Source organism: Carcharodon carcharias, chromosome 5 (assembly GCF_017639515.1).
Source record: "Carcharodon carcharias isolate sCarCar2 chromosome 5, sCarCar2.pri, whole genome shotgun sequence".
Classification (NCBI taxonomy): Eukaryota; Metazoa; Chordata; class Chondrichthyes; order Lamniformes; family Lamnidae; genus Carcharodon; species Carcharodon carcharias.
In genome coordinates this window covers 77,823,256-77,838,590 of record NC_054471.1, presented here as the reverse complement: position 1 = coordinate 77,838,590, position 15,335 = coordinate 77,823,256, and the positions used below count along the sequence as shown (strand labels likewise).

The 15,335-nt window shown below is 39.7% G+C and overlaps 1 protein-coding gene across 1 annotated transcript in view; it reads right to left on the bottom strand.

Moving 5' to 3' along the window:
• phf3 (PHD finger protein 3) overlaps positions 1-15,335 on the bottom strand; it is a 133,952-nt gene that overhangs the window by 56,193 nt on the left and 62,424 nt on the right. The window contains exon 6 of the mRNA XM_041187764.1: positions 7,166-7,361. Within this exon, the coding sequence (XP_041043698.1) occupies positions 7,166-7,361 (196 nt within the window). The remainder of the gene's footprint in view (positions 1-7,165; positions 7,362-15,335) is intronic.

Sequence of the window (15,335 nt, the reverse complement as noted above, 5' to 3'; positions counted from 1 at the left end):
ATCTTGTGAATACATTTTTAAAAAGGCGGAGAGAGAACCCAGAGGCAGTAAGCAGCACCATGATCTACTTTTTCAGTGTCCAGTATTTGATTCTAACTTCAGTACAGGGGAAGAAGCTGATTGATGAGTAACTGGTAAGTTATTCTACTTCTAATAAATAGTTTGTAAAAGTTAAGGGATGGCAGAGCTCAGCCAAGTGGAATGTGGGAAGTTGTGGACCACCAAGTGCCCCAGCCAAACACATCCGCAGGAAGTGTCACCAGCTGCAGAAGTTTGAGCTCTGGGTTTCTGAACTCAAGCAGTGGCTGGAACACTGTGGTACATTCACGAGGCAGAGAACTAGATGGATAGCACATTTAAGGAGTGGTCACACCACAGATTAAGAGCACACAGGCAGAGGGGGAAATGGGTGGCCACCAGGTTCTAGGAGAACCAGGCAGGTAAAGCATGACTCCCCTGAGTCGATCTCGCTCACTAACTGGTTTTCCATTTTGGATACAAGTAGTTCCTCAGAGGAGTGTAGCAACATCCAAGTCTATAGCACCACGGGTGGCTCAGCTGCACAGGAGGGGAGAAAGGAGAATGGAAGAGCAATAGTGATAGAGGATTCGTTGGTTACGGGAACAGGCAGGTTTTTCTGCAAACATAGAGGTGACTCCAGGATTGTATGTTGTCTCCCTAGTACCAAGTCAAAGATGTCACACAGCAGCTGCAGGACATTCTTTTGGGGGATGTTAAACAGCTGGAAATCATTGTCCACGTTGGCACCAACAACATAGATAGGAAGAGGGATGAGGTCCTGAAAGCAGATCTTAGGGAGTTAGGAAAGAAATTAAAAATTTCTTCAAAAGCAATAGTCTCAGGATTACTACCAGTGCCATGTCTTAGTGAGCATAGGAATAGGAGGATTGAGCAATTGAATACATGGCTGGAGAATTAGTGTAGGAGGGAGGGCATCACATTTATGAGGCATTGGGGCTGATTCTGGGACAGGTGCAACCTGTATAAGATGGATGGGCTGCACCTTAGCAGGAACAGGACTAACATCGTCACTGCTAGCGCTGCTGTTAAACTAGATTGGCAGGGTGATGGGAATCTGAGAGGAAGCTCAGACTGGAGGGAAACAAAGCTGGTAACAGAAAATAGAAAAGTAGTAAGCGAAATTAGAAGGCAGACAAAGTGAAGGCAAGCATTGAATAGGATCAGAATGCAGAATAATGTTAAAAAGATAAAGGGTACGCTAATTGGCCATGCAGCATTTGCAAAGAGGTAGATGATTGGAAAGCACAAATAGAGGTAAATAGGTATGTTTTAACTGCCATTAAGGAGGCTTGGTTACAGGGTGGCCAAGACTGGGAACTGAATATTCACGGATAATCCTCATTTATGAAAGCTAGGCAAAAAGGAAAAGGAGGTGGGGTACAACTGTTAAAAGGGACAAGATTGGTACATTAGTGAGAGAGGCTCTTTCGTCGAAGAATTAATACGTAGAGTCAGTTTGGGTGGAGCTAAGAAACAGAAAAAGGGAAGCAACATTGGTAAGAGTTGTTTAAAGGCCATCAAACTATAGTAATAATGTTGGTATGGTATAAGTCAGTAGATTAGAGCTGCATGTAACATGGGTAATAAAGTAATAATGGGCAACATCAATTTACATATTGACTGGGTAAACCTAATTGGCTATGGAGGATAAAGTGTGTAACAGATGGGTTTCTAGAGTAGTAAATTGAAGAACCAACTAGGGATTGGGTTATTTTAGATTTAGCATTTGGTGATAGGAAAGAGCTAATTGATAACCTTGCTGTAAAGGAGCCTTTAGGAAACAGTGACCATAACATGTTGGAATTTTACATTAAATTTGAAAATGAGTAGTTCATTCGGAAACTCGGGTCTTAAATCTGAACAAAGGAAACTACGAAGACATGAAGGGCAAGTTGGCTATGGTGGATTGGGAAAATACATCAAAAGATTTGATGGTAGACAGACAATAGCTAATATTTAAAGTAGTATTACATGGTTTACAGCATATATACATTCCTTTAAGACACAAAAACCCCAACAAGAAAGATGAATCAACCGTGACTAACTGTCATAAAGCTATTAATGTATAGAATATTACTGGGAAATATTTTTATTTTAAAAAAGAGGTTTAGTCTTTGGGTGTGTCTTAACTGGATTAAAGCCAGCTAGTCTAGATGCTTTGATGTGTACTAGTTTTGAGATGTAAGAGAGGTAGAGTGCATTTGCATTTTTTGAATAGAGCATTCAAGAAGTGGGGTGAAATCTGGCATCTAGCTAGCAATATGTTTGTATTATTAATAAAATTGGTGCTATAAAAGGGGTTTTATTGTTAGAAGAGGTGGAGTTCAAAGAGTCTGGTGACTGAATGTAAATTCTCATTGTATGAGATGTGCTGGACATAACCAATAGCAGTTTTCGTACATGCAGAGCAGAGGCAATGTAAGATCAAAGCAGCTGTAAGCCTCCAACTGTCTCCACAGGGACCAAAGTGAAAAGAACCTCATTTTGAATTCATAAGGTGAAAATACTTTGCCTGGTGTCTGGATAAGTCTATGGATGCTATTTCCTTAAATGGAGATTAGTTTTGGAATTTGTTGAAAGTTATGATCATAGTAATTTGTAGCCATATGTATATATTTGTGGAAATTAATAAAATGTTTCATTTAGTTTATTTTAAAACCTCTTCAGAATTGGTGGTCTGATTCCTGAATTTAGAGTTGCATCTCAAACATACCACTTAAAATATAGGTTATGACAGTTGTTTAAAGTTCCCCTCTGGGGTTTTTTAATAACTCAGCTTTACCTACTGCTGGGTCATAACACCAACAAAAAAAAGTTAAAGATTGCATTAGATCAAAATAAGTAGTTTATAAAGTTGCCAAAAAAAGTGGTAAGCCTGAGGATTGGGAGCAATTTAGAATCCACCAAAAGAAACTGATAAAGTAAGAGAAAAGAGAACATGAATGCAAGCTTACAAGTAACGTAAAGCCAGGTTATAAAAGTTTCTTCAGGTATGTGAGAAGGAAAAGATTTGTAAAGACAAATGTGGATCTATTACAGGCGCAAACAGGAAAACAGGAAATGGCGGAGAAACTAAATAATTACGTTGTGTCTGTCTTCATGGAGGAGGATACAGAACCAAGGGGCTTGTGAAAATGAGGAACTGAAAGAAATTAGTATTAATAAAGAGGTACTACTCAAAAAATGAATTGGATTCAAGACTGATAAATCCCCTGGACCACATAAGCTAAATCGCAGAATGTTGAAGTAAGTGGCTATCTTTCAGCATCCTTTAGGTTCTGGAAAGGTTCTTGCAGACTGGAAAGTAGCAAATGTAACCCCACTATTTAAGAAGGGAGGGAGGGAGAAAACAGAGAACTACACACCTATTAGTTTGATATCAGTGGCAGGGAAAATGTTAGAATCTATTACAAAGGATGTGATAACTGGACACCTAAAAAATATATGATTGGACTGAGTCAACATGGATTTATGAAAGGGAAATTATGTCAGACAAATGTGGAGTTTTTTTTGAGGATATTACCTGTAGCATAAATAAAAGAGAACCAGTGGATGCGGTGTATTTGGATTTTCAGAAGGCTTTTGATCTGATCCCACAAATTATGCGACTGGGGGTAATAATACTGGTGTGGGTTGAGAATTGGTTAGCAGGCAGAAAACAGAGAATAGAAATAAAGGATTATTCTCAGGATGGCAGGCTGTTATTTGTTTGGTACCGCAAGGATCAGTGCTGGGGCCACAGATATTCACAAGCTACATCAATTATTTCAATGTGGGGACTAAATATAATCCTTCCAAATTTGCTGACGACACAAAATTAAGTGGGAATGTAAGTTGTGAGGAGGATGCAAGGAGGATTCAAGGGGATTTCGACAGTGAGTGGCAAGAACATGGCAGATGGAATACAATGCGAATAAGTGTGACGTTATCCACTTTGGTCAAAAAAACAAAAAGGCAGAGTATTTCTTAAATGGAGAGAGGTTGGGAAGTGCTGATGTCCAAAGGGACCTGGGTGTTCCTGTTCATGAGTCACTAAAAGCTAGTATGTAGGTGCAGCAAGCAATTAGGAAGACCTTCAGCACAAAGGGATTTGAGTACAGGAGTAAAGATGTCTTGCTTTAATTGCATACAGTCTTGGTGAGAGCACACCTGGACTATTGTGTACAGTTTTGGTCTCAATATCTAAGGATTATATTTGTCATAGAGGGAGTGCAACAGAGATTCGCCAGATTAATTCCTGGGATGTGAGGCATTGTCTTATGAGAACTGATTGAGAAAACTGGGCCCATATCCTGTAGAGTTTCGAAGAATGAGATCTCATTGAAACTTACAAAATTCTTGCTGGGCGTGGCAGTGTAGGTGTGGATCAGATGCTTTCCCTGGCTGGTGAATCTAGAATTAGGTGACATAAGCCATTTAAGACTGATGTGAGGAAGAATTTCTTCAGTCAGAGGGCAGTGAATCTTTGGAATTCTCTGCCCCAGTGGGCTGTGGAAGCTCAATAACGGAGCATGTTCAAGGCAGAAATCGGTAGATTTTTGAATATTAATGATGTCAAGGAATACGGGGATAGTTGGGAAAAATGGCATAGGAGGTAGATGATCAGCTATGATCTGTTTGAATGGTACAGCAGGCTTGACGGGCCGAATAGCCTACTCTTGCTCTTATGTTTCAAATGGGTAACAGGAGTCTGCATGCAAGGAACAAGAGTATCAGTCTGTACTGTTCCCTCTGCCTCCAACACTGGCCTAGAGAACACAGGAAGACCGAAGAAAATAGATCACACAGGTTCTTTTCAAAATTCATTTGAGAGATGTGGCTGTCATCGGCTGACATCTCTAATTATCCTCAAGGTTCCGGCGGTGACTCGCCTCCCTCAGCCGCAGCAATGTGCATAGTGACAGTACTCCCACAGTGCCATTAGGGCTTTCTTAGACTTTGGCCCAGTGACAGTAAAAGACAATCATGCATTTTCAAGTCAGGGTGGTGGGTGACTTGGAGCAGAATTTAAGAGGCGGTTGTGTTTCCATCTGCCTGCTGCCCTTCTAAGTGGTAGAGGTCACGGTTCAAAAGGTGCTGCTGAAGAAACCTTAGTGAGCAACTGCAGTGCATCTTATAGATGGAAAGCACTACAGCAATAATGAACTGGTGGTGAGGAATTTGATGGTTAAAGTGGAAGGTGGGGTCTAATCAAGTGGGCTGCTTTGTCCTGGATGGCGTTAGGCTTTGCATTCACAAATCCAGGCAAGTAGAATGGCTATTCCATCACTCGAGTTGTGCCTTGTGGATGGTGGAAAGGCTCTGGGTTGGAGGGTCAGGAAGTGAGTCACCAAAGACAGGATACCCAGCTTCTGACCTATTCTTGTAGATACAGTGTTTTATGTACCTGACCCAGTTATGTTTATAGACAATGTTGACCCCCAGGATGTTGATGGTGGGCAATTCAACACTGAGTATCAAGGGGAGGTTGCCAGACACTTTCTTGCTGGGGATGGTCATTATCCAGCACAAGCGGTACTTGCCATTTATGTGTGAATGTTATCCAGGTTTTGCTACTGCTTCAGCATCCTAGGGGGTCACAAATGATATTGGACATTGTACTATCGACAGCAAACATCCCCACTTCTGACTTTATGCGGTGCAAAAAGTTATTAATGAAACAGCTGAAGATGGTTGGGCCTGAGGAACTCGTGCAGAGCCCAAAATGAGTTTCAGTTAAGGTTATTGGATTAGTAAGAGTTGCTTATCAGCACCGTCAACAACACTTTCCATCACTTTGATATTGACTGAAAGTAGCCAGATGGGGTGAATTGGTCTGACTGGATCAAATTTGTCCTTTTCCTGGACAGGCATACCTGGGCAATTTTCCACTTTGTTGGGTAGGTATCAGTGCTGTAGTTGTACTGGAATAACTTGGCTAAAGGGGTGGCTAGCTCTGGAATGCAAGTCTTCAGCACTGTAGCCAGGATGTCCTTGCTGTAAGCTGAGTAACCAGAAAGCAAAAAAAAGGGAGGACTAGGAGATTTGAATGACAGAGACTAATCAGCATTGCTAATACTTGAGTGCAGCCATTTTCAGAAGTTATTTTTAATATTCACTTAGGAAATTTTTTGCATGAACCATAAGCTGTAAGAGTACATTGATAACTTACAGAATTGAGCTGCTAGCAATGCTGGGCCAAGGAGTGAGGCTCAATATCAGAGGCCTCTAACTTACTGCCCAGTCACCACATCCTGGGTTGGGTTCAGTGGAGGTTTGTGTTGAACAGAATTAAGTTTGTTCCCGCTGGTTGGGGCCAGGGGTGCGAGGAAGGGAAAGTGCTACTCTGTAAAATCAACTATCAAGATTAGGTCCCAGGCCCCTCCAACTTTGTAAATTAAAACATGGATAGCTTAAAAACAGCAAATGTTTTGATACATATATTTTCAAAAGACTATGATGCATGGGCTCCTCCCCAGCAGTGGCTTTTCCAGAGTGGCCTAGAAGCACGGCAGCAGCATAGAAGAAAGCCATTAAGTCCACCCTGTCTATGTTAACTCTTTAGGGAGCAATCCAAAATCCCATGCTCTTGCTCTCTCCCGCACACAGTCCCAGATCTTTTGCTTCTAATATTTAGCCCATTTTCCCTCAAGATTGCTGCCTTAACTACTTGCTTTAGTAATAACCTAACCTCTTGCAGTAAAAGAAATCGCTCCTCACCTCTTTTCAGGTGACATGGTGGATTACAGTAGGTGTTAGGATTTTTTTTTTAATTTCAGAAACCAAGGTTAAGAGCTAAGTCCAATAGTAAAGAACAGCACCAACTTTGAAACAAGAGAAGTAATAAGGCAATGCCAACTTTAGATTTTAACAGTCTTAAGACTGTGAAGGAACAAACAGATTTGTTGAGGGCTAGAAAGAATGAGTTAGAACATGACACAATTTTGACCCAATGAAGGTATTAGAGTAGAAAGAGAGTATAAAGGATTAATTTGGCATTTTTATTAAAAATATTCACCTACTTTTGTAATGTTTCAAAAATGGAGAAATACATCTTTCCCATTAAGTCACAATATTTAAATCACAATGTTTTTCTTTGATCCATTTAGTAAGTGTTCTGATCTGCTCAATCATTTTCACGCACCTAGTTTTGGAAGTTTTTCTCCTTGACCAAGCCGGGTGACTGCAAGGTCTTTCAGCGGTTTGCCTTTCTTGTGTTCAGGTGCCTGTGATGCTCCTGTTATTTGTCCTGCAAGACGGTCATTTCCTAAATGTGTTTTTTTTGTATCCTTGGTCTCCAAATCCTTAGAGTCAGTAGAACCAGTTCTCATACCAGAGACCTAGGAACATGATCTCAGAATAAATCCAACAGATTACTTGCATTAAATATTTAACATCTCTACTTTTAAAAAGTGTTGGAAATTTGCATTTTTAACCAAAATTGTACCATAATTGACAGGATCTGCCAGCTTCAATTTTCTTCCTGACAAGCATTTGATCATGGGTCAAAATCATGTGTTTCTTGCAAAAGACATTTTGTCATTACATCCAGTCAGACATCCAAACAACTTAATTTCCAATAGCTCCATCACTTATTTATTTAAGCAAACTTCAGTTGAAACAGGCACATGACATATTTTGCAAAACTGGACGTTATAAATGAGACTCACAACAAACCTTGGTTGAGGAACTGGAGGTTAGTGCAAAGTCCTCTAATAAGTCAGCTTTTCGATGGTATGAATCTCTGTTCAAAGTTCACCCATGGTTTAACTTTTCAGTTTAACACGAGTTGCCCAATTCACAAGAATGTTGCCAGTAGTACAGATGAGTATTAATCTCCCAATCTAGTGATGGGGTTGGTAGCTACTGCAGAATAAGAACTTTCATCTAAAATTGACACTTTCCATCTATATTTCAAAAGGATGTTTTTCATCTCAGCAAATGTTCAAATTCAGTGAGCCATCATTCATATTTTCATTCTAAAGCAAGTTGTTCTAAAGCAAGTTGATCAACAGTATCAATTAAAAAACAAACAAATGGCCATTGCATTATTTCAAATTAAAAATGTGGTTTGCGCTAGTACAGGAAGATCAGTCAAGAGCTTATTAACTGGTCAACTTTCTACTAATTTGGCTATATTAACCACAAGATAAATAGAAGAGCTTTAAAAAAAAGTAACAATTCTACCTAGCCTACATAAATTACTATTTGAAATGGTAAAAAGGCCATGTTAAGGCACGAAATATTGGGTTCTCAGTAATTTAAGCACGTCTGGTTATTCTTCACAGCTCTCTAGGATTTGGAGTTTAGCTTAACAGATAGGTGAAACATTCAAATTTCCAAACGAAAGTGATACAAGTTATTGAGAAAGTCTTCTCAACAGCGAGGCTATGGTTTAGCATCTTACGAAACATAAATGGATAGTTCTGACCTAGAGAAACTTTGATTAATGCGGAAGACTTCAACCCTCATGACATATGAATAAATTTGAGATAAAATTTTTCTTGGTATTCGTATCTCCTTTATTTCAACAAAAAAAGATCATTTTAAATGGAATAAATAGGCAGACTTCTAGAAAGACAAAAAGATTTTCACACAAACTTGATTTATAAGTAGTGTGAATATAAATATAAGTAATGACTCAGTTTTTAGCATGCTCTGCTCTAAATCAAAATATTGCAGTTGAAGCCCAAATATGAGTTCGAGCATATAATTTAGACTGACATTCGTCAAGGCAGTGTTCTAGGCCCAACCATCTTCAGCTGTTCCCTCAATGGCCTATCCTCTAACAAAATCAGAAAGGGGGATGTTTGCTGATGACTGCACAGTATTCACTACCATTTGCAACTCCTTAGATACTGAAGCAGTCCATGTCCATGTGAAGCAAGGCCTAGACAACATTCAGCTTGGCCTTTTAAGTGGTTAGTGACATTTGCACCACACAAACGCCAGGCAATGACACCTCCAACAACACAGGATCTAACTATCTCCCCATGACATTCAATAGCATTACCATTGTTGAATTCCCCACGGTCAACATCCTGGGGTGGTGGGGGGTTACCATTGACCAGAAACTGAACTTAACCAGCCATTTAAATACTGGGGCTACAAGAGCAGGTCAGAGGCTGGGAGTTCTGAGGTGAGTAACTCACATCCTAACTTCCCAAAGCCATCCATCACCTACAAGGCACAAGTCAGGAGTGTGATGGAATATTCTCCCCTTTACTGGACAAGTGTGGCTTCAACAGCAACCTGCTTGATCAGCACCACAACCAGCACCTTAAACATTCACTCCCTTCACCACCAGTGTACAATGGCAGCAGTGTGTACCATCTACAAGTTCGCTGCAGCAACTCAACAAGGCTCCTTCAACAGCACCGTCCAAACCCATGACCTCAATGACTTAGAAGGGCAAAGGCAGCAGGCACATGGGTACCTGCATGTTCCCGTCCAAGCCACACACCATCTGACTTGGAACTATCCTGCCATTCCTTCGCTGTCGTTAGGTCAAAAACCTGGAATTCCCTTGCTAACAGCACTCCGGTGTACTAATGGACTGCTGCAGTTCGAGGCAGCAGTTCACCACCACCTTCTCAACTCGAAGGCAATTAGGGATGGACAATAAATACTGGCCTTATCAGCGATGCCCACATCCCACAAAAGAATAAAAATTACCTGTGTAGTACTGCAGCAGCAATGCTGTATTGTCTGAGATGATGTCCTTTGGACAAGATGTCAAACCAAAGTCCATACTGTTCATTCAGGTGAATGTAAACAAACCCACTGCAATATTCAAATAGAGCAGAAATATTCCCCGCTATTTTGACCCATATTCATTTTGGCAATTTTTTTTTTTGCTGGGAATCACTATTGCTACAAGCTTCTTCATGACACTGACCCAGGCAAGAAGGAAGACGAATAGATGGAGAGAAAAGCTGGCCCCAAAAAGGTTTTTTTTAAATCTTGTCCTGGGAGGGGAAAAATATATTAAACTTTTGGAGCTATCCATGCTTCCAAGGTGAAGCCATCTGATATAGCCACAACCCTACAAATGTGATTATAAAATCACATCAGAAATCAGGAAGTTTTGATGGTTATACATGATGAAAAAGTCCATTATTGCTAATGGTTGACTCAGTCAAATTTCAACTAAGCAGTGCATTGAAACCTTGATCCTGTGCATCAGATTGCTCATTAGCATGCTGGACTGTACTTGTGTATGGCATTGGGTTTAATGCCTTGTACTTATCCATATTGAATTCCATCTCTCACTAATTTGTCTAATTGCAGATTTTAATTTAACACCTGTTATAGGTCTTTGAACGTTTGAACGTTTCATCCAGACAGCTGCCCCAGTTTCGTGTAACCTACAAACTTGACCACTTTACACCGAGTTTTGATTTGCAAGTCAACATGCTAAAACAAGCTGCATTTGTCAACACCACTGCAGTGAAAGTTTTGTCTTCTGTGGTCCTATCCTGCAGAGATTGGGCAGGTATTAAATTTGATAGCCTAATAAATATCCCATGATAATATTCAGGTAGACACCAAAGCACAGGCCAGAGCATGATGTAGTTGAATGCGGAATAAAGCACAAAAAAATTAAAACTAAAGCATGATTGAGCAGGGTCAGTTTCCTGTTACATGGCAACTGAAAGCAGCAAAGTCTGCGGTTAGGGGCCAATGAGCAGCAGGATTAATTGGATATGTAATAGCACATATGCTGTTTACAGATTACAAACTCTATTTTTTTTCCTGCCAAGGTTGCCATCAGCTATAGTTCAGAAGTTTATACTCAGTCTTTTTGTTGTATTCATGCAGAGAATTCTCAGCTACTTTCAAGCATGCATCACTCCTAAAATTGCTTTCTTGGGCCTTGGTTCCAATCCTTTTCCATCACCAAACTAAGGCTTACTAACTATACATTTTGCACACTGAATGTTTTGGTTAGTCATAAAAAGAACTATGTTTGGCAGCTCCCCATTCCAGAATGTGCTGCCATGCATTGAACTTAGGACAAAAAGGTAATTTGGAAGGTGCAGTATACTTGTAGCATTCTAATTGGTTCAGTCTCTTCCTCAGGTAGGCAATGCTGAGCTTTAGGTGTGGGAATGCCCTAAATCACAGGCCCCTGGAAGAAAAGGGCAAGTCTCCAAAGAGAATTTTGGTTAGAGGTTTCAAACACAAAAACAATTGTGTAGGTAAATTTTATGCTTGCAAGTTGTTGTTACTGTTTTAAATTTAATTTATGGACATTTTGAGTACCATATTCTCCACATTAGTGACAGAACAAAGAGGCAGCTAATGAATTTGCAAAAATAAAATTGTACCTCCCTTTAAGTTACTTGTTAGTTTAATCCATAATAGCCAATTCTAACTTTTGAATCCCAATTTTCTTTGCTACTTGTTTATCGTAGGTGCTCTAGGTTAGTTGTTCATTTTAGTAATATAACATTTGAGCCAAGCTGATGCAACTGAGATATGCAGAATGCATACTAGAGAACATTTTGGTTAAAAAGTGAAATTTAAAAATATTACATGCTAAGAGAACTGACACAGACAAGACTTTTATTCAGGAACATATGATTGAGGATAAAAGAAGCTGCTTTTAGAATCCAATCAAGATTCAGTGGTTGCCTTCACTGGTGAATATTGTGAATGCTAACACTCATTTATTAGGGGATCTCAGGTCTATAGTCTTGCACATTCAAGACCAGACACACATCAAAACCTCAAGAGGGAGGCAGAGTCTGTTTTCTGCTCAATGAGTGCTTTCTATATTCACAAAAGTTTGAAACTATTGTCGGATTTTATTTTCTCCCAGAACATTAATTAGCTGTGCTCCCTACTCCAGCTACACTCTAAAACACATCCTAATATGTTCTATTTGATCACAGGCAGCACGTTAAAACATCAGGTTACAAAATTTACCACTTTAAAAGTATTTTAAAAATTATCACAGTATTAAACAAACATATTGCACAGAACATAAAATAGCAAGATGATTAAAATGAAAAACTATAACCATAAAATGTGTGTACCATGTGCAAATATATTCATAATTGAATGGAGTTCATTTCTGCAGTCAAAGCACGACTATGTTAGTCAGTTTAGATACATTTCAAAGCGTCAGCAGCTTGATATTTACATCTCACCTTCAAGGAACCATGGGGGCTGGGGTTCAGATAAATCTCACTTGACAAAATTAGTTGATTTAAAAGGACAAGAACTGTTCCTGTAGTACTAATAGCTATGCTTTAAAAGCAGAGAACAAAATTACACCTGGCAAACTTACATTTGGAAAGCGAGACTTATTAAAAAAAGAGATTTACAAAAACAGTAGCTGTATATATTAATAGATCGTGGAGGGACTTAAAATGCATGGAATAAACTGTTCCTTGTACTTTTTAATTAAAAATAGATCCTTGGTTCACAACATCTTGCATCATGGCTTTCTCAGAATTCACTTCACAAGCATGTCTGCCAGAAAGCTGGCATCATTCATATCTCCACCTGTCAACTTCCCTCACACTCTGCTTCCCCAACCAGGATCAATGACATACTGAGAATCCACTACACTGAAAAATACCAGAAGTTAGGTAGCCCTCAAATGGCATCACATTCAGTAAAAGGTTACCTACCGTTATGGAGCTAGTCACTTTCTGTGCTGTAACCTGTGACATTATATAATTCCCATTGCTCAAGAGTTGCAGCTAGAACAATAAACTTCTATAGAGTATGTTTTCTTTCTCTCTTCCTCGTAAGCTATTTCTAATCCTCTCTCCACACAGCTTCCATCCTTTCACCCGCACCCACTCCACTTCAGTGTGAATATCCTCTGATTAGAAACAGCCATGGACTTGTAATGGGTAGTAGGGTCATGTCTGATGAACATGACTGAATTTTTTTGAAGAAGTAATAAAACTAATGGGCAGGCGAATGATTATGGGTGTTATCGAATGCCTTCTGGAAACTTGAATAGATAAAGTCCCTCACAAGAGACTGTTAGCTAATGCTGAAGCTCATGAAATGAGCTGTGACTTACCTCCATATACTGGTCTTAGCCCCATATCCTTTAATACCTTTGGTTAAGAACAAATCTATCATTTTCAGATTTAAAGTTAACAACTGATCTAACATCAATTGCTGTTTGCAGAAGAGAGTTCCAAACTTCCACCAACCACCCTGCATGGAAGCTTATCCTAATTTCACTCCCAAAAGGTCTAGCTCTAATTTTTAGACTATGCCCCCTAGTTCCCGTTTCCCCAACCAGTGAAATAGTTTCTCCACCTGTTCCCCTTGGGATCTTTTAACGTTGGTCAAATCACCTCAAATTCTAAGGAATACAATCCTAGTTGGTGTAATCTCTTCCCATAATTTAACACTTAATGTCCAGGTCTCATACTGGTAATTCTAGGCTGCAGTCCCTCCAAGGCCAATGTACTCGTCCAAGTGTGTGGTGTGCAGAGCTGTTCACAGTATTCCAGGTGTGGTCTAACAAGGGCTCTGTGTAGCAGAACCATGTCTTCAACCTCCTTGGATTCTATCCTCTAGATATAAAGGGCAGCATTCCATTAGCCTTTTGATTATTTTCTATACCTGTCCATGACATTTTAATCTCTATACCTGAACCCATATGTCTTTTTGGACCTCCACTGCTGTAGCTTTTCACCAGTCAGTTCCTTGGTCTATCCTTTCTAGGTCCAAAGTGGATGACCTCACATTTGCCTACATTAAAATCAATTTGCCACAATTTTCCCAATTCACTTAGTCTATCGTCATCATTTTGTGCTTCATGTCATCATCAAATTTGGTTGTGCAGTTTCTATCCCATTTTCTATATTGATAATAAATACAGTGAAGAGTTGAGAACCAAATTGAGGACCAGCTGCAAACAGGAATTGGTATTAGATCAATCGTTAACTTTAAATTACCGTACTAAAAGTATTAAGGGATAGGGGGCTAAAATCAGTGTGTGCAGTTGTGGAATGCCACATTTTATCAATAAGACTGCTAGCCTTTTTCCTCATTCTCTCCCCCCTTCCACTGAGCCAATTTCATAACCAGGTCAATAATGATCTCACTGAATGACACAACAACCCTGAAAGGCCAAATAGCCTATTATCTGCTCCTATGTTCTGTGAAGAATAGCAAATGATTGAGACTTGAAACAGCTCAAATTTTTACAGTGCAAGAAAACCAAAATAATAGAACTTATTTAGAGCTATCTGAAGTCTAACAGCAAAACTGACATTCTGTAACCAGACAAATGTAAAACATCCATGAGCTGCAGGCATAAAACTTTAAAATTTATTTGTAGGAACATGGCATTCCCAGATAAAGTTGCGCTTCTGTCTCAACTCAATTCTAGAAGAGAAATAAATGGCTCTAAATAACGAGAACCTTGATGCTTGTCTCAACCAAAAGTACAGTAACCTTTCCTTTATATGGCATGGGATATCTGAAGGAAAGTTCAGAACCTCTTCAATGAAAATTGAAATAATAGGGACTGTACTAATGTGGCTAAGCAAAAATAAATTAACACAAATTAAGCATCATCAATCCAATTTAATCAAATATAGGAGAATAGTTTTCTTTCTGAGATGCTAGCAGCCCTCACATTCAAATATTCTCATACAAATTTTCTTTATGCACATAAAGCTGAGAAACATCCTAGCTATAACACTGAACACTTGTGCTCCAGGACTAGCCTTACATCTAGCCAATCTATTCCAATACAGCTACAATACAGGTGCCTACCTGACAAAGCAGGAAATTGCCCAAGTATGTCCTAGCTATGTATAGGACGATATATCCAATCTGACCAACAACTGTCACTCTCTTACTCACTGTCTTACTCTCAATTGTTGAAGTGATGGAGCTTATTGTCAATAGTGCTATCAAACAGCACTTACTCAACAATAACGTGCTCACTAATGTTCAGTTAGGGTTCTGCCAGGACTGCTCTGCTCCAGGCCTGATTACAGCCTTGGGCCAAACATGGATAGGATAACTGAATTCCAGATGTGACTGCCCTTGACAGCAAGTAGCATTTGTCAGGGTGCAGCATCATGGAGCCCCAGTAAAATTCAAGGCAATGGGAATAAGGAGAAAAATCCTCCTGGAATTATGTCCAAGATAGCTGTGGTTGTTAGAGGCCAATCATCTCAGCCCCAGGACATTGTGCAGGGCATTCTCAGACTCATCCATCTTCAGTTGTTCCAATAATGTTCCCTCCATCATGGCAGAAGTGGGGATGTGCATTGAGGATTGCAATGTTCAGTTCCACCTGATAACAAAGCAGTCCATTCTCA